General features: G+C 37.0%; 1 protein-coding gene across 3 annotated transcripts in view; it reads right to left on the bottom strand.

Annotated features, from left to right (window-relative positions):
• LOC101897530 (uncharacterized) overlaps positions 1-23,500 on the bottom strand; it is a 135,631-nt gene that overhangs the window by 82,166 nt on the left and 29,965 nt on the right. For all 3 annotated transcript variants that reach the window (XM_059125447.1, XM_059125446.1, XM_059125449.1), the window contains exon 2: positions 8,094-10,185. In XM_059125447.1, the coding sequence (XP_058981430.1) occupies positions 8,094-10,185 (2,092 nt within the window). The remainder of the gene's footprint in view (positions 1-8,093; positions 10,186-23,500) is intronic.

The following is a 23,500-nucleotide window of genomic DNA, read 5'->3' as shown; positions in this document are numbered from 1 at the left end:
CGTCCGTCTGTCTGTTTGCTTGCTCATATATTTACAATTTCCATTAAGAAGAGCTACTGGCTGGCCCTGCCATAGTGGGAATGAAGCCAACAATGCTCATGTTCGGTTTTGTATCAAAAGTGAATAGGTGAAGCATAAATGACTGCACAAAGTGAATGAGCTGAGCACGGGTGAGGGGGGTGGGGGAGCGGTTCGGAGGCCAATATGAAATGAAAGCAAATGGGGGTTATTTGCACATGTCCTATTTAAATTGTCACCACTGTAAGTAATTAAGAATGAAAGTAATTTATGTTGCCCATATCTGTATGTGAATTGGATGGATGGATGGCCCACCCCACCCCTCTAGAGCAGCAACAGACCCTCGAATAGCAGCACATGGCCAGCTAGGCTTTTGACCGACTTTAATTTGTGGGCTTCTTTTGTTTTAGTTCTTCTCATGGCCACATGCAAAGAAGGCACCCATTTTCAATAAGCCTGTGCTCCCTCCTTACCCGAGCCTCACTGCGTGGCACGGTATTCATCCGTGTTCGTTTACCGTTAATTATGTTAAGGGGAGTAGTTGGGAAATACTACAGAATGAGCAGAAAAGAAAAGGAAACAACAAAAAATTTAAATAATGACATCACACTAAATAAATAATTTATGACTGCACGAAGCGAAGGCATGGCAATGGTCAGGGAGGCACATAAGAGAGTCCTTAAGCATGTATGCCCTTGTTACTGTTGTTGTTGTTGTTTCGGCTGCTGTTGCTGTTGATTTGTATTTGCCACTGATTTGAGAGGAATTGTACATGGCCCGGGCCATCTCAACATCTGGACGACAGGCAAAACATGGTTCCTTAATGAACCAATAACAGCAACTTATTAAAAGTTATTGTTTTCTCACCACAGACGGACGCACACACACACGCACACATGAACATATCGCACACTTCAACACTTGAGAAGCCACAACACACATTATAGTTGCCGGATAAGGAGGTACAACAAATGTCATCGCCACCATCGGTTGTTTCATTGAGACGTAACGTTGCGGAAAAATGGAAACATACGCCCGATGATGGTGATGACGCTGTTGCCCCCATAATGTAATAAAAATCCAATAAAAAATCAACAACAAAAACAATAAAGACACTAATAGAAATACATTGTTGTAGTGAATATGTTTGTCGAATTGTCCAATGACGATTGTTTGTAGTTCATTCCGATTTGATGATGTGTATGTTAATTTACGAACCATATGCGTGTAGGTACGTATGTAGATCTGGTATGCACATATGGACAGACATAAGTGCTGGCGTGTTGCTGTTGGAGGTGGTGTTCTGGTCCTATTTACCCAACACCAAAGCGGCGAAAAGCAAACAAACGAACCACCTTCTTTGGTCGGAAATATTCGAATATCTTTGGATCCTAGCACATAGGACAGTGGTTAAAAAACAGAATAATCCGATATTAAAGCCCCAAATTTCTTTAAAAATCGTCCTTTTTCTACAATTTATTCAAAATTGAACAAAAAATCTCAAAGCTGTGGCATGGTCCAATATTATGGAAGAATACTATCAGAGAGTATTGTTATTTAATATTTGCCGAACTTCCAATACGTGATTTATGAAAATTTTCAAAATATGAGGGGTTGTTATTTTTCGCCAGCTTTATTTAAAGTCTATAGTTGCCCCAATAGATACATATATATTACGTATATACTACATATTCATATCAGATTTCTGTTTAGGAGATTTCTCGATTCAGATATGGCAAGTTATAATGAATCGCTGATTCTCAAGTTATGACAGTTAAATGTATTGAAAATTGTGACCCTTTGTGGGCGAGATACCAGAAGTTCGCAGTAGATATTGCGTTAGGAAAAGTATTTGTATGTGATGGTCGGATACTTATTTTGGATTTTTCGGCCCGTTTTGTATATTCTAAACCTTGAGGGGAGGAACCAGAAGGAATAGGCCCACTATCTTTATAACAGATCTTGTGTTGACGGAAATATTGAGATGTGACAAGTCTGAATGAAATCGGACGTTATTCTCGCGTTTTATGAGCATCAGGGATACTCAAAATGATGACCATTTGTGGGGGTGGTACCAGAAAGAGTGGACCGATATATTCCATCCTCACAGCAAATCTTGTGTTAGTTAATATAATTGGATGTGTGAAATATGAAGAAAACCGGATGGCTATTTTGCATTTTATAAAATTATAATTATTCAAAATTTGAGGGTGAGGTACCAGAAGGAAAAGTCCGTTGCCTATCATCTTTAAAAAATGTCTTGTGTTGATGGAAAAATTGAGAAGTGCTAAGTCTAAATGGAATCGGATGTTAATTTCGTGTTTTATGAGCTTCATGAATATTCAATATTTTGATCCTTTGTGGGGGAGGTACCAGAAAGAGTGGTCCGATATATCCCATCTTCACAGCAGATCTTGTGTTTGTTCAAATAATGGGATGTGTGAAATGTGAAGATAATCTGATGCTTATTTCGTATTTTATAAAAGTTATACTTATTCTACATTTTGAACCTATGTGGGTGAGGTACCAGAAGAAATGGCCCGTTCCCTACCGTCTGTATAAAATATCTTGTGTTGATGAAAAAATTGAGATGTGCTAAGTCTGAATGGAATCGGACGTTAAATTCGTGTTTTATGAGCTCCAATATTTTGATCCTTCGTGGGGGAGGTACCAGAAGGAATGGTCCGATATTTTCCATCTTCACACCAGACCTTGGGTAACTAAAAATATTGTGATGTGTGTAATTTGAAGACAATCGGACTCTTGTTTCACATTTTATAAGAGTTATAATTATGCAAAAATGTGGCCCTTTGTGTGAGGAGTTAATTGATGGAGTGGGTCGATATTGTCCATTTTAGCACCTAACCTAGAACTGATGGAAAAATGATGATGGAGCAAAATCGGATAATCCTTTTTTTCTCTGTGCAGTAAAATATTTCTTTTCGACCCTTTGTGGGGGAGGTACCAGAAGGAGAGATATTACCCATCTACAAACTCCGATATTGCCCATCTACGAACTCGATCTAAGTTTGACAATAATATTACAATGTACCAAGTTTAGACCAAATCGGATTTGATAAAACGAATTTGGTCCAAAGACACCAAGGTTCTAATACCGTTATATCGACTAGGCACGTTTTGGCCATATCAAATGATATATACCAGCTCTACCATATGGCTGAGGGTATTAAATTGGTATTATGTCCTTGATCCCTTTGAACGAAATCTGCTTCAGGACATTTGGGGTCGATTTAGCGGTGTCCGTTCATCCGTGTATCTGATAACTCTCGAAGGGAGTACAACAGATAGAGACACAGACAGACCGACGACTAAATCTTAGAATATTATATTGATCAGGAATATATACTTTGCTGGGTCTGATATTAGTATTTCGAGGAGTTACGAATGTGGAGGGTCTAAAACGTTTTTTGTAGATCACAAACATTTTAGACCCTCCACTATACGTTTTATATGACCGGAATTATTTGATAAATGTCTTGGATCAGTATGGCATAGTACATGAAGTCAGAGGAAATATCAAAATCTAAAACTGATCCGAAAAATTTAATATATCCTCCATGTTATACAAAGAAGAAAATTTCAAATCCCCCTGAAAACACAGTGCATTTGCCTGAACAAAAAAAAACACCAACCTTCCCAACCAGTCAACATAATGAATACAACACGTTAATGGGCATGTGATCGCGGTCACCCTCCACTTTTAATTAAAGCATACATGAAAAAGCCTATTTTTTACAAAACAAATGTTGCATGCCAGCTGAGAAAAGAAAAAAAAGAGAGAAGAGAAAAAACACAAAATAATAATTGCCAAGCCCAACAACTGCAAAATGGAGGAAACCATAAGGAACAGAACAAAAAAAGTTACAACAACAAATAAAAGAACCGATATTTAAATTCACTTTTATTGCTTTTATGCTTCAGCGTTTCCGGTCGTAATTTTTATTTTAGTGAATTACTAAGCGGACTAGGCGACAGCGACCAAACAGCGGCCTATACCGGGAGTTATGTTACAATTCTGTTCTTCCCTTGGTTACCCTGTGGAAATATCCAAACAATGTTGGGCGTCAGGGAAAATTCTGAATTAAAAATATCCCCGAGTTTAGAAATCAAATACTTGAAGGTCAAATTGTATGCGACCAGGGTTGGAGTTGGGTTCAGTTGACAGGCCTTGGTGGTCATCAAAAGGCATTCCCAAAGAATGGCGACAAATAAATAAACAAACAAAAGAATTTAAATTAAATTAAAATGCCACAAATCTCAATAATAGCTGAATCAACAATTTTGTTTTTCTTTTCTCCGTCCACTCTTCATTTGGGTGTTTGTTTTGTCTCCGCCTTAAAAAGAAAAAAAGAAAACATGCAGGCCAGCCAGCCAGCCAAACAACCCACCGCTTTGATTTGGAATGCCATTGTCTATTAAAATACCCGTAATTCCAGAGGAGCGAGAAAATAAAACCAAAAAAGCGGAAAATTTTGAAGGCGACCTTTTCTTGCTTTTGGATGAAAAGATTTTAGGAATACCTATTCCAGGGTTTATAAAATCCAATGTAAAATAAATGTCATTCATTCGTTCGACCGTCCGACCGCTCACAAGTAAGTAAATGTAAAGAAAAAAAAACATAATTCTGATTTACTTCAACGGCCTTTAATAAAAACCAATAAATTTTTAATGACCCGAAATGCTGGACCATTGTCCACAGTGCTTTGGCTGATGGTGGCCTCTTAGAAAGAAATCTATTCCACATTTTAATTGTCCAAAGAAAATAGACTTTGGATAATGGTCACTCGGCCTGAATAACTTTTCCAAATAAAGGTATATTTTCAAATGAATATTAAATTCTATTTGGATAGCATATTTTTATGGAACGGAATGCGGGAAGACGAATGAATTGAAATATTTTCAACAAATTGGAAATTGTGATTTGAGAAAAATATAAAACAAAAAATTAATTGAAGTACTGCAGACGTTTAGATTCCAAAAACATAGAGTTCGAACCAATATTCATTTGTTTTAATTCATTTGTCTTAATTGTATATTTTAATAAGCTACGAATTTTTGTAAGCGCATATGTCATGAGAATTTCGAACTTATTAAATGTAGAATATATTGTACCATTGGTAATTGTAGGATTGAGATAAGGTGAGTTTGAAAATAAGCAATATGGGGACACAAAAGGTTTAAATGATATTAATTTGGTACCGGTGGTGTTAGCTCCTGTTATATCAATGGCATTTTATTATACCCTCAGCCACATGGCTAGAGAGGGTATATATCATTTGATACGGCCAAAATGTGACTCATTGAAATACCGATTTTAGACCATAGATCTCTTTAGACCATATTCGTTTCAGGACAGTTTGAGTCGATCTAGCGATGTCCGTCTGTCTGGCTGGCTGGTGGGCACGATAACTCTCGAAGAGAGTATCTGATTTGGCCCAAACTTGGTACATCGTAATATATTTGTCAAACTTAGGTCGAGTTCGGAGATGGGTAATATCTGTTCACCCCTCCTCCCAAAAATGTCGAAAATTTCAAAAAATATATTTTCTGCACAGAAAGACAAACGATAATCCGTTTTTGTCCCTTCTTCACCAAACCTAATATTTTCGTCAGTGCTAGGTCAGGTGTGAACATGGACAATATCGGAACACTCTATCAAGTACCACCCCCACAAAGGGTCACAATTTTGAATAAGTACAACTATTATAAAATGTGATGTAAGAATTCACACATCGCAATAATTTTATTAGCCTGGTGTTAAGATGGAGTAAATCGGTCCACTCCTTCTGGTACCACACACAAAAGGTCAAAGTAAAAAAAAATATTTTTGCACAGAAAGGGAAGCAATAATCCAATTTTGCTCTTTTGACTTTGAAAATCGTAATATTTGCGTCAGTTCTAGGACAGGTGTAAAAATCGATAATATCGGTCCACTCCATCAAGTGCCTCTCACACAAAGGGTCAACGTTTTGATGTAATAGTCCGATTGTCTTCAAATTTCACACATCGTAATATCTTTTAAAACCCAAGATCTGGTATTAAGACGGAATATATCGACCTACTCCTTCTGGTACCTCCTCAACAAAAGGTCGAAATTTTGAATATCCATTAACCTCAAAAACGCGAAATTAATATCCGATTCCATTTAGACTTGGCACATCTGAATATTTCCATCAACACAGGATTTGTTATAAAAACGGTCCGATATCTAGGACCATTTCTTCTGGTACCTCCCCTACAAAAGGTCCAAATTTTGAATATCCATGGTATTCGAATTAAGCATCATGTTCTATTTATATTTCACACATGCCATTATTTCTACTATCTCAAAATCAGTTGTAAAGATGGGATATATCGGCCTACTCCTTCTGGTACCTCCCCCACATAGAGGCAAAATTTTGAATAGCTATTAAGCTCATAAAACGAGAAATTAATATCCGATTCCATTCAGACTTGGTGCATGCCAATATTTGTAGATTGTAGAGAACGGACTGTTTCTTCTGATACCTCCCCGAAAAGGGTCAAATATTGGAATAACCAAAACGATTATAAAATACAAATTAACCATCCGTCTCTCTTTATATTTCACACATCCCATTATTTCCACTAACACATGATGTGCTGTGAAGATTGGACATATCGGTCCACTCTATCTGCAATGGGTCAAAATTTGGAATATCTATTGAGCTCAAAAAAAAGCAAAATCAACATACGATTCCATTCACACTTGCTGCATCTCAATATTTCCATCATAGCAAGATCTGTTATAAAGATGGTAGAGATCGAAATCTGGTACCTTCCCCACGTAGGATTAAAGATTTTGAAAAACAAAACGCCAAAAAAGGCGAAATAAGCACAAAACTCCCTTCACATTTCACACATGTAAACATTTTTGCTAGCACAAGATCTGTTGTAAAATTGATATATATCTGCGAACCCCTTCTGGTACATCACCCACAAAAGGTCGCAATTTTCAATACTTTTATCTTTCGTAACTTGCGAAACAAGTCAGCAATTCCTGAGATGAATATGAAATTTATGATTACTCATAAAATTGGATATAAAGGTTCGATTTTCTTGTAATCCTGGCCATAACAATATTTGTATCTGTATTAGATGGAGTGAAAAAATGGAGTATTTCGGTCGACTATATCTGGCACTTCTCTTAGATGTTCTAAAAAGTATCACATATCTCATATAAAGTGAAGGAGGTAACCAATATGGTCCAAACCTGCCACGTCGAAATATTTCTACCATATTTATTAAGGTCTGATACGAAGTGGACAATGTTGGCCCATTTCTTCGGAACCTGCTCCATAGAGGTTCAACAATTTGAATAATCACAACAGACGTTAAAATATATTTAAATAATCGAACATTGACTGAGGGTATACATCTGTCGAAAAAACCGACTGATTATTGACCATGTCTGTCACGTTAACGTATAGCCATATATAACGGTATTTTTCGAAATTCGGGATTTTGACAATTTAAGCGGTAATCGGAAACGGTTTTCCGATTATATTGTATTCTGATGATTTTAGCCAGACATTTTAACATTCTGCAGGAAATGTTCTATGTAGTTTCTTTTATGGGACAGCCTCTGTGTAGCCTCTGCACCGCACACATTATGGTATTTCGAAGGCTTTTACTGTAACCTCTAACATACTTCACTGGTATAAAATAGAACTTGGTCTTATATTAAATTCTGACATTTTTTTTTAAGTTTTCTTTGGCTCACGGTGGAAGGTATTGAAAATTAAGCCCGTAGAACTTCGATGTGGTAGATACTGTTTTTGATAAAATATCTTAAAGTCTGATGAAACATTATTTTTTTAAACTTCTAAATTTTTCAATGAAATCGAGCAACTGAAAATTGCCAAATTCTGAAAGTCATATTCCAAACAAGGAGCCCTTCTTGGCACCTTTCTTATAACCTCACCCATGTTGAGTTTTTTCCATTTGGTAATCATTTTTCATAATTCGTTATTGGATCTAAGCATATGTACTTATATATAAATACCCAACAAAAATATATATAAATATGTACTTACCATCGTTACGACCCGCCCAGCACTGGGCTGGCGATGATAGAACAACAAATAACAGCCACATAAACAACCACTTTGAAACCGTAACCGTTTTGGTTAACTTGGAACAGCCGAATAATGCCACTAACCAGCACCAGCAACGCCACCAAGACAGTGACGCCGCAGTGGCCAGGAGTGATGAGGCTGTCGATAGAGATGACGACTCCTCCATGGATGTCGATGATACAGTTGATGATGTTGTAGCCGATAAATCTAAAACAGGCTGTTGCCGGGATAATGCATTGCTGCTACTGTCGGCATTTGAGTTGATAATGCAACAACTCGGGAAACTGGAGGCTGGCAATGGAGTTGCTGTTGTTGCTACTGCTGTTGTTGTTGTTGTTGTTGTTGGCGCCATTGCTGGATTTTTGCTGTGCCTTTCGCTGCCAATAATAATATCACGTTTAGTTTTATTAAAGCACCTACATTCCTTATTTAATATCGTTGTATACGAAGTTGGAGTTGAAGTTGAAATTGAAGCTGAGGCTGATGATGAAGACGAGGTGGAGGAAGTGGAGGAGGATGATGATGACGACACTGAGGGGGCTGGTGTTGGGAGTACATTGTCGTTGTGGGTATAAAATATTTCATTTCCTATGGCATTGCCGCTGCCCTCCAATGAATGTCTTAATATTAAATCATGATGACCATCTTCCTCTACTTCGTCCTGGACATTGTTGTTGTGATCCTGGCTCGCTGGGACATTGCTGAGCGTCTTATTTGAGTCATGACATCTTGACAACAGTGACGTGTTGGCCATTTGGTTATTATTACAACATTTTGCCGTATTATGATTATCAATAACAACAACAGCCATAGCCGAAGCCGGAGCAGTGGTGGTGGTCGCATTCGAGCATAGATCTGGATGACTGTAACGACCACACGGCGATTTTCTTCGTTGTTCCAACTGAAATTCTTCGAGTTTCTTAAGTGGTTGCCGTCCTACAGGAGCTAGAGCTAATGTTGAAGTATGTCCTTGCTGCTGCTGCTGTTGATGGTGGTGCCTGCGACCACGTTCGCGTAAATATTTTGTACTACGGCTATTCGGATAGTTTACAAATGAGGTTGTTGTTTTTGTATCCTGCTGGATGGCCAGGGAGGATTTCGTTGAAGGAACCATACCACCAGACATGCCAGACGACGTGAGCGTGGTGTTACTGCGACAGCTATTTATGGAGGTTGTAGCAGATAATGATGGGTTGTCGGCCGGTTTCTGGGGGCTCTCCACCACTCGTGCAACGAGGCATCCTTGGTCGTTACTCTGTTCGGTTTGTTGTTGTTGTTGGCTTATTTTATTATTAGCACTAGCAAACATCGTTGTTGTCGTTGTTGTTGTTGTTGTGGTCTCTAAGGCAGGCATTTTTTCATAATTTTCATAACATTTTGCGTTATCCTTCTTCTTCTTCGGGATTTTCGGCTGCTCACTGGCGTCTGGCCACTGCAACTTTGCCGTGGTGTCGTCTAGATCCTGTCGTTCTGTTGCGGCATTATTATGATGACAACAGCTGCTTCTTATGGAGCTACTACTGATGTCGTTGCTGTTGCTGTTGCCGTTGCCGTTGCCACCACTGGCATGTCTGACGCCTGTACTGGCATTGATGACGGTGCTATTACAATTTATGGCATTATTATAATGATTATTATGGCCGCCTGGATGTAGCAGCGTGTTTGTTCCAGCACAGCTCGTGGTCGTAACATTCCGGTTGCTATTACTGTGAGCGCCAACAACACCACCACCACGTCTTGTCATGCTGGAGCGGCTGCCGGCAGTTGAGGAGGACAAAGATGCCGTCCCCGTTGTTGGTGTGGCACTAACACGGGCCACATGTGTCTTTTGTGAAACTTCCACATCTTCTGCCCCATCCCAGTCGGCGGACAAGTGCTGTTGTGTTGTTGTTGCTGCTGATGTTCCAGGAACAACATTCTTGCACGGATGCAAAAAAGGCGCTAAATATATTAACGTCGCCCTCATTTGTGTTGCTGTCGCCATCATTGCCGCCGATGTTGTTGCTGCCGCTTGAGCGACTGATGAAGATGTGTTGGCGTGCTTTGAATTCTGAAAGAAAAGAAGCGAAAAGCAGAAAAAAATGAGCAACAAGGAAACGAAAACACATTAAATATAAATGAGTTGAAATTTTTCAAAAAAAAACACAAAAAAAACAACAACTACAGAAGTATGGGAAGAAGACATTGTCGAAAATGTTTGAAATTAAAGGGAGCATCAAAAAAATTAAAGAAATGATGTCTTCTTCTTTGGTAAACCCAGGGAAGATGTTTTTCTTGGGGATTTTGCTAAAACATTTGTTGCTAATGTTTGTTTTAGATGTTCTTCGTTCTTTTATTATTTTTTGTCCTGCTTGTAGTTTGTTTTTATTTGCCAATTTTTTTGTAGAACAAGGAACAGTGGAGTTGGGGTCTCCTCATGCCACAGTAAAGTTTTATTTGAATATTCTATTTTGGAGATGAGAAGGGGAAGCGCCATTAAAAATATTAAATTCTCTACATCTCTTCGGTACTTTTGAGTAAATTTTCAGATTGTATTATTTGGGAGGACCTGGTTTTGCAATTAAAATGCAGTTTTGGTTTTTTCTTCTTTTTGGGAAAATCTGAATAAAAACTAATGAAATTTCAAAATTTATTTCTCTCTGAGAGAGCTCTAGGAATTTGTGAAAGATAAACAATAGATCCGTTCCAGACCCCGCGTGTCTTTATTCATTTTACAATTTTTTTTTTTAATTTTTTACTAGAAACATTGAAAAATGTTAGAAAACATTGGCGAATGAAATTCTCTTTAAAAATGAGCTAGGCAAAATAAACGGGGTAAAATGGTAACACGATTGTCAGCTTCTGATTGGCTAAACTAGTGATTTTAAAAATTGTAATTCATATCTCATATTCGCTCGATGTCTTCAATGATCTTCAAGGAAAAAAATTAGAAATAGAAAATGGTATGACAAAAAATAAAAGAGAGTACTCTTTACTCGCTAGGATAAAATCTGCTCGCCTTCGAGCAAATGTTACTCCCAATGGAAACCAACATAGTATCTTCGCTCGATACTCGAATTCGAGTAAGCATTTGTTACTTATTTCTAAAGTTTGTACCTGTTTTCCTTTCTCGCACTTTCGAGCCACTCGTAGTTTCAAATGTTATTCCCAGAAAAAAAACAACATAGTATCTGCGCTCGATGCTCAGATTCGAGCGAGCATTTCAAATCCCCACCGTGATTCAGTTTTAAAGTTATTTGCCAGTTACCCTTTCTCGTAATTTCGAGCCACTCGTGGTTTCACAAAATATCCATACGTAGAAATAGATGAATGTTATGACAAAAATTAAAAGTTAGATACTCGCTAGAATAAAGTCTGTTCGACTTTGAGCAAATGTTACTCCCAGGGAAAAGCGACATATCATGTTCGCTCTAATTTGAGAGGCGTAGAAAAATAGAGTATACTCGAATTCGAGCGAGAATTTCAAATCCCCACTGCGATTCATTTTTTTAAGTTTTCACTAGTTTCCCTTTCTCGTACTTTCGAGGAACTCGTAGTTTCAAAAAATACCCTTACTGAAACATAGAATAACGGTATGACAAAATAAAAGAGAGTAAATTTTACTCGCTAGAGTGAAATCTGTTCGACTTCGAGTAAATTTTACTACAACGGAAACCGAGCAAAGTATGTCAGCTATAATTTGAAAGGAATAGGAAAATAGAGCACTCGCGAGTTCGAGTGAGTTTTACTCGCAGTATTGAGTAGGGAGTATTTCGAACCACCGTTTTCCGATTCTCAGAGCGAATTTCACCCCTCAAATCTTACTCCCACCGAAAACCAGCATAGTATGTTCTCACTAATTCGAGTGGCATAAAAATAGTCTATACTCGAGTTCGAGTGAGTTTTACTCGCAGTATTGAGAAGGGAACATTTTGAACCCCCTTTTTCCGAATCTCAAAGCGGAGATGGGCAATTTCGGTTCACTCCTTCTGGTACCTTCCCACAAAATGTCAACATATTCAAAGAAAATAATTTACTACACAGAAAAAGAAAATATAATCCGATTTGCTCCAACTTTGCAAAGCCTAATATTTGCATCAGTGCTAGGTCACTCCATCAATTACCTCCCCCACAAAGGGTCAAAATTTTGAATAATTATAACTCTTATAAAATATGATGTAGGTATCCGATTGTCTTCAAATTACACAAATCACATTATTTTTATTAATACAAGATTTGGTGCGAAGATGGAATATATCGGTCTACTCCTTCAGGTACCTCCCCCACAAAGGGTCAACATTTTGAGTACCCACGAAGCTCATAAAACACAAAATTAACATCTGATTCCAGTCAGACTTGGCACATCTCAAAATTTGCATCCAGACAAGATCAACTATAAAGATGGTAGAGATCGGGCCATTTCTTCTGGTACTTTCCCTATATAGGGTCAAGATTTTTGAAAAATAAAACTTTCAAAAAAACGGAACCTGAGATGAATAAGCAGGACATTTCTACGCAATTTTGTATGCGATTATCTTACGTGAAACCATTCAAACAATTTCCCATTATTACTTTGGTTTTTTCAGAAACCCCAAAACTCTATTGCATTTTTTCACATATCCCAATACGCAATAATTTTCTCATAGATTTCCAAACCAGATATAAAAAACACACACACCTTTGTCAACGTGAAACAAAGGCATAGCTGTCTCAATCTCTCCCTTTTTACCCCCCTTTAAATGAACCCAGCAATTCTTAATTACATCTTGGGAATTAACACATCCGAAATGGGAAAAATGCTAAAAAAGGCCACCCTAATGCAGCAGGCAGACAAACGGGGTAGATAATGTCAAACCAAATGATGGCTATTAATATTCCCGACTTAAGTGTTCCACTGGGAGATTGTGTGACAAAATAACAGAGCGGAGACATAAAAACCGTCAGATATCCGGCTATTCACATTTTCCCACCCTTAAACCAAACACCCAGAAACTAAACAACTGGTGTTGTAATGTTACACCTTTCTTTTTTCCGATTTAGAAGAAATGAATTTTAATTTTCAAATAAATATTAAGATTTGAAAATCATAAAACTCGTGCCATCGATATTGAAAACAGATACGGCGAACTCAATTTGAATAATCGCCTTAAAGATATAAACATAAACTTGGATATTTGAAGAAAGAAAAAGGAAAACATCTTAAAATTTCATCTTCAAATTTAATAACCATAAAAAAATCGGTGTTGGCTCATTAAAATTGTTGGCAATAAAATATTTAAAACTCTTTAAAACACACTGTGGCTGGCAAGTCCCCTCTTAAAAAAAAAGAAAAAGAATTCTAGAGAAAAAACAAGCTGATGATGTGTGACAATTTCACGCCTTTCAATTGAAATTTTCCGTAACCGAATACGAAATGCTGTCTTTTTTTTTTTAGTTTTTGTTTTTGGTATTGGGGTTCACACAATCCAAAAAAATTAAAGGCAAAAAACTCAGACGGCCAGACAAAATACAAGAAAAAAACTTAAACTTAATGGAAATAACGCCAAAACGAATGACATGCATTCACACGCACACATATGTCTATACACACATATATGTATGTTGGTGATAGTTGCCGTTTTGGTAAAAGCGAGCAATATAAACGCCTATAGATTTCAGCGCATTAAAATGCAGTAAAAAATAAATTTTGTCTTTCTTAAACATTTAAGACAGGCATAAATCAAAATCTCGACAAACAACAGCCAACTGTCAGACAGTCAGTCAGGCAACGTTCAGCATTCAGCCAAATAGCCAAACACGAAAGCAAAGACTCGACAAGAAAATTAATAAAAAAAAGAGGCGGCAAAAGTAACACAACACAACCGACCGTCTACTACAAAAGTGTCCAATAAAATTTATTAACATTTCAAATTCCAAAGGCAGGCCCCTTCCCTCCCTCCAGCTATCCCCTCCCATCCATGTTATGTGATGCAACTGGAAAGACCGCACCATTGCAATGGTATAGAAAAAAAAACATAATGCCTTACCAAATGGGCCAGTTCGCCCATTAGAAGGCGATGAGAAGAGAAAAAAATGCGTTCCCGTTTAAGAGGAAATTTAAAATTTATTAATTGGATTTTAATTTTTCCAGTTTAAATTTATGACAACTGGTAGTCGATTGCTGTTGTCTTCCTCCCCTTCTATCTCTGTCTCTCAGTGGTTTGGGGTCATTTTCACACTTCATATTTCTTAGGCAGAAGTTTTTCTTTTTTTTCAAAAGGAAACGAGTTGTGTTGCTACCATGGATTTCGAATGAAAAATATATTGGCTTTGCGAATAAATGTACCTGAAGAGGCCAGGGTAATATTTGCAAAATTTAATTTTGTAATTATTTATAATATTTTTTTCACAATAAATTATATAATAATTTGTACGGAAATTGATGAAATTTTATATATTCAGATGACATTTTTAACCTGAATTTTAAGTAATTTTGAAGGGACCCTTTTCATCCTCCCTATTAAATTGAAACTAAGCAAATATTGCCGGAAAAGTGTGCAGGCAAACATAATATCAATATATCAACCTCCACCGTACATAGTTCGCCATTCCGTTTGTAACTAATCGAAATAATAATTTTAGACCCAACAAAGTATATATATTCTTGATCAGCGTAAAATGCTAAGACGATTTAGACATGACAATCATGCTAGAGTCACAAAGAATGAAGATAGGAAGCTAAAATTTTACACAGATCAGTCTTTTGTCTGCAGGCAGGTCAAGCTCGAAGATGGGCTATATTGGTACACGATATCGTATAGCCCCCATTTAACGGTACCCCCGATATTCAGTATTTTGATGATTTTAATCACATTTTTCAATGGAATTGTCTAAAATTCTACACAAGGAGTTCTTCGTGACTACTTTACCTCCTGAAAAAGAATTGTCTATATAGGTCCACGATGTTGTTGGATATTTTGACGATTTTTGCCGCATTTGTCAATGGAATTGGCCTAAAATCCACACAAGGAGTTCCTTCTGGGTACTTTAAGCCACCATATATCTCTACGTCCCGATTCGGTATTTTGATGATTTTAGTCACATTTTTCAATGGCATTGTCTCATTCTACACAAGAAGTTCCCTCTGAGTACTTTACGCCCTGGAAGAGAATGGTCTACACCCTAATATATATATTGTATATAGCCCATATACAATCGAGCCCCCCGGCATTTTGATGATTTTAGCCACAATTTTCAATGGAATAGTCTAAAAATCTACAAAAGGAGATCCCTCTTAGTAGTTTGCCCCCTGGTAGATAATTGTTTATATAGGTCTAAGTTTTAGTTCAGCGCCCAAATAACGCTACGTCGAAATGCTCGGTATTTCCAAGATTTCGCGACATTTTTCACCAGAATTGCGTCAAATTTCGTATTTGAAGTTTGTAATGGATACTACAGCCTACAACAGTCCAAGTCTTAGTATAGCCTCCAGTATAGTTTATCCTCCCTTTATTTAAAGTTCGTAGTGGAAACTACAGCCTATGACAGTCCAAGCCTTAGCATAGGCTCCAGTGGAGGATATACTCCTTTATATAGGAGGGGGAGTATAGCCTCCCCGGCATTTTCACCGGAATTACTTCAAATTTCTTATTTGAAGTTCGGAATCTACAGCCTATGATAAAAAATTACTTATCCATTACCATGTCTTCGGATAGTCCCCATATTATTTTTTTTTTTTTTTTTTTTTGAACGGTATTTTTTAATTTTTCAAGTTCCTTTCGAATGGTGAAGGGTACTAAGAGTTCGGCTAGGTCGAACCTAGCTCCTTTTTACTTGTTTAAATATAAGCCCTAAGGTTTCCGCTTTGATTTTCTTGTTGACAGTCGTAAAGTCACATAATAACAAGTAAAAAAGCAGCTAACTCTTAATATAATCCACCATTTGGAAGGAATTTGAAAAATTAAAAACAAAATCGTAGAAAAGGAACTCAAATGAAACCCGTTATAGGAGGGCTATACGAAGACGTGTTCCTAAATAAGTATTTTTTTTTTGTCGTAAGCTTTAGAGTCGATTCCGATCTTCAAATTTAAAACAATTCCGGTGAGTAATGCCGATATCAAAAATCATCAAAATACCAAATATCGGTAGGTATCGATGTATAGGGACCATACGAAAACATGGACTTGCATAGATAATTTTCTGTTAAAAGGTGTAGTACAAATTACGAATTTGAAACGATTTCGGTTAATAATGTCGTCAAAATCTTCAAAATACCGAATAGCGCGAGGTATCGTTGTGTGGGGGCTATACGAAGGCGTGGACCTGTATGGGCAATTTTTTGTCATAAGCTGTAGTATCCATTACGAACATCAAATACAAAATTTGAAACATTTCCGGTGAATAATGTCGCTTAAATCACCAAAACACCGAATATAGGGAGGTACCATAATATGAAGGGTAAACCAAAACGTGGATCTACATGGTCCATTTTCAAAGCCAAAAATCCTACAGACATAATACACATTTGAGTAAAATTTTATCAACCAACTTCATTTTGTTCGGAATCGGAAAAATTTCGAGCTTTCCATTTTGAAATGAATACTTGACTATAAAAAAAATAAATTATAAAAAGTTAGTGTCGGTCGAAAATAATGTAATTTTCACCAATTCCCCAATTTTTACTACTCAATACCAAGAAATTTGTCTGGAGAAGACATTATAGAATTGGATTTCTTTAAAATTGATTTTTCTTTTGGTAATATTCCATACCAACTACAAATTGAAATTTAAGATTTTTTTATTGAGCTTGATGTGTTTCGTATTTCGTAATGATGAAACCTACACTAGAGCCCCGACTTGCATTGCTTATAAAAAAAATCAAGTATTTTTGATTTGTTTTCGTTTTTTTTATATTTTCCCCCATAAATAAAATTTCACTGCATTTTCTATTAAGAAATAGCTGATTCGAATTAAAGACGCAAATCGAGGCTCTAGTGTAATACATGTGCTAATTGAAGAAAACCAAATCAACTGCATGATGTTCTAATTTGTTACGACTTATTTCAAAATCCCATAAACAAATAAAATATCTCTCTGTTAATTAATTAAATTCAAGTGATGTATTTCTGTAGTTTATGTCGATCTCGAAATGATTTACACGGAAATTTCGCCATTCTCTTTGGTAATCAGCTTCGATCAGAAAATGAAATGGGAAACGTGTTAAGCAAAACACCCAAAAAAACAAAACGAATAAATTACGAAAGAAATACTTCATCATAAAACAAAAAGACTGCAGGAACCCAAAAGAAAAAAAGAGCAGCAAACAAATTAAATAGAAAACAACAGAAGCAGCAGCAGCAGAAATAGGCAAATGTTATAAAGAGGATGGATGGTCTAGATATGTAGCTGTGATACATGTCCCCACACACACACACACACACAGACACAAACTGGTGGCAAATCTACAACTCAACGTGTGTCCATTGGAAAAACGTACGAACGAACGACCGAACAAACACATGGAACAGAAGATGGCTATCTGTGTTTTGTGGAAAACTGTTAAGTAATATTTACGAAAAATGGGATCACATTTTCTTTAGTTTTTCCTCTTCGGCTGCTGCTGTTGTTGCTGTTCTTGGTGTTGATGTTTTTGCTTTTGGGCCTATGTTGTCGATGTTGGTTGTCTGTTCCTGCTGCTGCCAGCCAGTGGTGTTCTGAAATACGACCGGCCATCGTCATAAGACACAACAGAACAGAAAACATAAACGACCACCTGACAGGGTGAAAATTTATGTTTGCATGTTTATCTATAATTTATATTTCTCTCCATATATAGATATGTAGCGATGAGAAGTAGTCAAGTGGAGTGGAGTGAACTCAGGGGAGAGAAAGACGCAAAAACAAAACTATTCACCGCAACTAGAGTAAGAAACTAGATATAAGCCGGTCAGTCCGAAATACCACAAGAAGAAATTGGCCAAGAAGAAGAAGTAGAAAAAGAAGAAGAAGAAGATGATGAATATTTTTTTGCATCCATAACTCATCCTAAAGCTATGACAATGTCCATATTTAAGTGGTGTTGGGTATCCCAAAATAGTCTTCCAGAGTTTTTATGGATTTGAATTTTTTTGTGTGTGTTTTTTTTTTGCCTGGGCGTAAAAGACCACTTAAATTATCCTCCCCTTCCCCCTCCTTATCATATGGCTACAACTTCTCCCCCCTCCCCCTTGTAAATAGTTATTCTCATGTGTAAATTGTTGATGTTAAAACCAGGAGTCAATATAAATAAACTATAAACTACCGCACACTACAACTACGACCTCTGCTACTCCTGCTCCTGCTGCCCGTTGCTACCATGCACCAGAATATCCACAAATAAACAAACATTGCCACATACATACATCGGCACATTTACAACTTAAGTTATTGAAGGACAAAAGGGGTTGTTGTAACATGGCATATTCCAAAATTTGTTGTGTACGGGATATTCGATACAATTCTTTTGGAAAGGAATTTTTTATGAGTAGTATGAGCATATAAAAAAACTACTGGGCCGAATTTTGAGCACTTCAAAAAATGTGTGTGAGAAAATTAAAAAAAGAAACAAGTAAAAAAGCAGTAAGTTCGGCAAGGCCGAACTTTGAATACCATCCACGATTTGGAACGAATTAGAAAATTTTCATAGACAAAGCTTTGTCTAGGGGTAAAGTATTCACAAAGAACACCCTGTGTCGAATTTCAGACAATTCCATTGAAAAATGTGGCTAAAATCATCAATATAACGAAAATCGGGGGGAACCGTTATATGGGGGCTATACGATATAGTGGACCGATATGACGGACAAGAACAAGATGTTGACAGAGCAAAGCTTTAAAAAATCTAAAATTAAATTCGACTTTGGTTTGAAAATCAAAATCGAAAGTTAGAACACACCTACCAAAGTCACCAAATGTAAAGTGTCAGATTATTTGGTTGGGAATTGTGGAAGAGACCTTAAAAATACCGAAAATCTGGAGGTACCTTTATATGGGGGCTATACCTAAAAGTGGACCAATATAGCCTTTTGTACCCTCAGACATATGGGTAGAGAAGGTATATATCTGTTGATACGGCCAAAACCTACCTCATCGAAATAACGGTTTTAGACCCCAGGTCTCTTTGGACCAAATCCCATTCACTTTTCTCTGTCTGGCTGGCTGGTGCGCACGATAACTCTCGAAGGGAGTATCCGATTTGATCCAAATTTGGTACATTGTAATATTATTGTCAAACTTAGAACGAGTTCGGAGATGTCCAATATCGGTCCACTCCTTCTGGTGCCTCCCCCACAAAGGATCAACATTTTTAATGATTATAACTTTTATAAAATGTGATACAAGTGTCCGATTGTTTTGAAATTATACATAGAACAATACCAAGGTCTGGTGTGAATATGGAATATATGGGTCCACTCTTCCTGGTACCTTCCCCATAAAGGGTCAACATTTTGAATGTTAATGTGGCTCATAAAACACGAAATTGCCATCCAATTCCGTTTAGACTTGGCACATTTGAATATTTCCATCAACACAATGCCAGTTATAAAGATGGTGGAAATCAGACCATTCCTTCTGATACCTCCCCCTCAAAGGGTCAATGTTTTGAATAACCAAAACGATCATAAAATCCGATATAAGCATCTGGTTCTCTTCAAATTACACACATCAAAATATTTATAACGCAAGATCTGATGATATACATCTGTTAACCCCTTCTGGTACCACACCCGCAAAGGGTCAAAATTTCCAATACTTATATTTGTCGTAACTTGCGAAACAAGTCGGTGATTCTTTATCGGAATCTATGATTTTGCATAAAATTGGATATAAATGTTTGATCTCCTTTAAATTTTGCACATACCAATATTTTTATATGTATTAGATAAAGTATGAAAATGGAATACTTCGGTGGGATATATCTGGAACCTCACGCATATTTCCACATTTTCCAAAAATATCTCATATAAAGTACAGGAAGTAGTCGATATAGTCCAAATCTGACACGTTGTAATATTTTTATCAGTCTTAGGTCAAATACGAATTGGTCAATATTGGCCAACTGCTTCGGAACCTCCCCCATAAAGGGTGAACAGTTTGAATAATCATAACTCAAGGCTGGGGGTATACATCTGTCGGCAAAACCGACTGATAGTATTTCACTTGTTCGTCCTTCATTTTGCAAAAAATAGTATGTCCTGTGCCAGAATGGACGTTGGTAGGGTGAAGGACTGGAAATCCAAATTCTGCATATTTATTTACCCCATTGTTTTTTGATAATCCAAGTTAATAACTGTTCAAATAACATTACATGTTTGCAGAAAAAACATCTCTCCGCCCATTTTTTGTCCAACAAAAACAATAATTTGCACAACAGACAGCACTTTTTACTCATTCCGACCAGTGTGTATTGTAAAATTATTCGGGGAATTAACAACAACACCAGAAAAAAACAACTAAATTATCGACATTATTGAACCGCAAACTAATATACATATCTCGAAACATAATATGAACTAGCAAAGTCGAAAAAAGGTCAAAAAAGGACATGAACCCTTAACCAAATTGTCAAGAGACTTGAAACAAAAATAAAATGCCAGAAAATCGAACAAAAAACTAAACACCGAAAACAAACTAACCACAGTTGCTGAACTAATCTCCAAAAAAAAACGAGCAAAAAACACAACCATTAAACCTATAAAATACAAAACTGACCCTTCCCCCCCCTACCAACCCTCTGTTTGAAGCATAAGAGAAACTATTAAAATTTAGAGAGATTATCTAAGCAATCTCCATGGAATTACCCATATGGACATGCAGAGGGGTTCATTCAGTGGCAGACTGACTGTCACTTCGTCAGTCATCCAACATTGACTGTAGATCTCTCTTTATTATTGTTTGCATGTGTGTGTATATTTGTGTTCTTAATAATATCCCAAACACACAAAAAAGGATACGTAACCAAAAAAATAATAGAACAACATCAAGGAGTAGGGGAACCGGGCCAGGGGATAACAAAATGCGAAACATAAACACATGTAAAAAATTGGTTAATACCACCAAATGTTTGGTGAGAGCGTATGAGTGAGTGAGTGTGTGTTGTGTTAAATTTGTGCGTCCACATGTGTCCTTAGTTCGAATGCGGCATGCACGTGTGTGTCTGTGCTTCTATGTTTGCATGTCAATGCGAGGTGAGCTGGGTTTGTTTATTCACATCCTCACACACACACATAGATTCACATTCGTGCAAGCACTTATGTAGGTATCGCAGGCCATTCCTTCGGCTGCTGATTATCCTGCTGTTTGCATGTGCTAGCGAGCAGCAGCAGCATAACTGACTGGTCGCTCTGCTTCTCTTGTGTTTTTAGTTAATATTTAAAGTGAGAGTAATGTGGTTGTTGTTGCTGTTGTTGTTCTTGTCTACCACCGACCTTAATGGCAAAATGTTCATAAATGTGTGTTGTGTTTCTTGTTTGCTGGCTGGGTGCCGTTGCTTGGCCTCCATTCTCCTTCTCCTCTGTGTGGTCGCTTGGTTAGTTGGTTGGTTGGTAGGTAGTAGGCACTGTGAGAATAGCTCTGACATATTTTATTGTTATTACTCTGGTTCTTTTAAATGGATTCTTATTTTTCTTTCATTTCATTTCACTTTAGATCTTGGCTTGGCCTGGCTTGTTTTGCCTTCTCGCACCTCCCCTCTCCCCCATACCACCCCTCCTCATCACCACATTCTCTGTTGCAATTATGCTCTAACTTAAAATATTTCATAGCCTTAATTGAAGTGTTGTAGAGTTCATGTCGGCCATTGGCGCTGTTGTTGCGGTGGTTCCTAGCCATTTATTGTAGGCCATATTGCGCTGTGTCTGAGTGTGTCGGTGTGTGTGTGGTTATACCTGCACACTTAAGATATTAAAGATTAATGGCCACTAAACATCCTAAGGGTTCATTCGTTTCTCTGATAGTCTATCTACCGCCGGCCTATCTATGCATCCACGTTGGCGAGCGAGCGAGCGACCGGTGAATGATGACGCTAACGGCCAACGTAACGACGTTCCGTACACAAAATACAAGATTAATATCAATCATATTATTGAATGATGAGAGCCAATAAAAATACAACAAAACACTTTGCGTTAAGGTCCAACAAACACGCCACAGCAATTTTTAAATAATTCGTTGGCCAGAACAATGGGATATTGAGAATTTATTTGCAATGGAAGAATGCGAAAGGAAATGCTGCCATAATGGAATTATAAAGCAGGTGGTCAAACTGTTTTATCGCCTTAATCGGATTTTGTGGCATGGGTGTCTCATGGAGGACAAAAAGGGGTACATTATTTCCTAAATTAACTGTTCAAATGTTTTTTTTTTTTTTTTAATTTTTGAAGATTAATTCATAAAATTAAAAAAATAATAATAAATATTAATAAATTTATGAATTAATTATCAAAAATGATGAAAAATAAAAATTATATATTTTTAAATTATAGCGGTTGAGTAGAATCTTACGTCGAGGTCTTTTATTAAGTTGAATCTTTAGAAAACTAACCTTTACAGCAAATCACTTACGTCTTGACCAAAGGAAGCTAGTCGATAATCATATCGAAAACAAGACAGTTCCAATCCTCCAAAACACACAGATTTTCAGAGTTACGATAGACTCCCTGGAATCTGAACTATGTTGCTTTCACAAAGACCATATCGGGTACTTCGAAGAGTAATGACAAAGAAGGTCAAATGATCTGTCTCTATTGTCTGAGACACTAAGCAATTCCATTCACGTCGCTACCTGGTAGTTGAAGATCAAAAAGGTATCCAAAAATGAAAATAGCTCTTTATGAAATAATACTATTTTTCACAAAATTTACCATTTTTAAAGACCTTTAAATTTAGTCCGATCAGCAAAAACTCGATTTCCTATTTTGTCTTCTACACATGGTAAAATGGATTTTCAAAGTTTCAGTCGGTGTCCAGACAGATTGATGCCACCAACATTTGACCATTTATGTATTTATACCCTTTTTGGTGGGACGTCTTTACGCCAGATCCAATTTTAGTAGAAATACCGAAATTGGCGAACTTTGATTAACTGGTGATTAATTTAGCATTTTATGGGATTTACGGTTACTAAAAAATTAAAGCCTTTACATCTGCATGCGAGATCTAGTGGTAAGTTTTTGGGATATTTGAAGCTATTTTATGGAATGAATTGAAATTCAAAATGTTGACTTTTTTGAGAAAGTTTCTAGATATTGTGGCCCATGTTTGCTCAAGGTATTACCTATGAGATTTATATTTTTTGCATTTTCCGATATTGTCTATCTGAAAATTCAATAGAAGTTTGTCGATCTCGTCACTTTGGTAGAAAAAATAAC

The sequence above is a fragment of the Musca domestica genome, unplaced genomic scaffold (genome assembly GCF_030504385.1).
Source record: "Musca domestica strain aabys unplaced genomic scaffold, Musca_domestica.polishedcontigs.V.1.1 33, whole genome shotgun sequence".
Lineage (NCBI taxonomy): Eukaryota > Metazoa > Arthropoda > Insecta > Diptera > Muscidae > Musca > Musca domestica.
The sequence above is the reverse complement of the archived record's forward strand: the minus strand, read 5'-3'. Positions and strand labels throughout refer to the sequence as shown.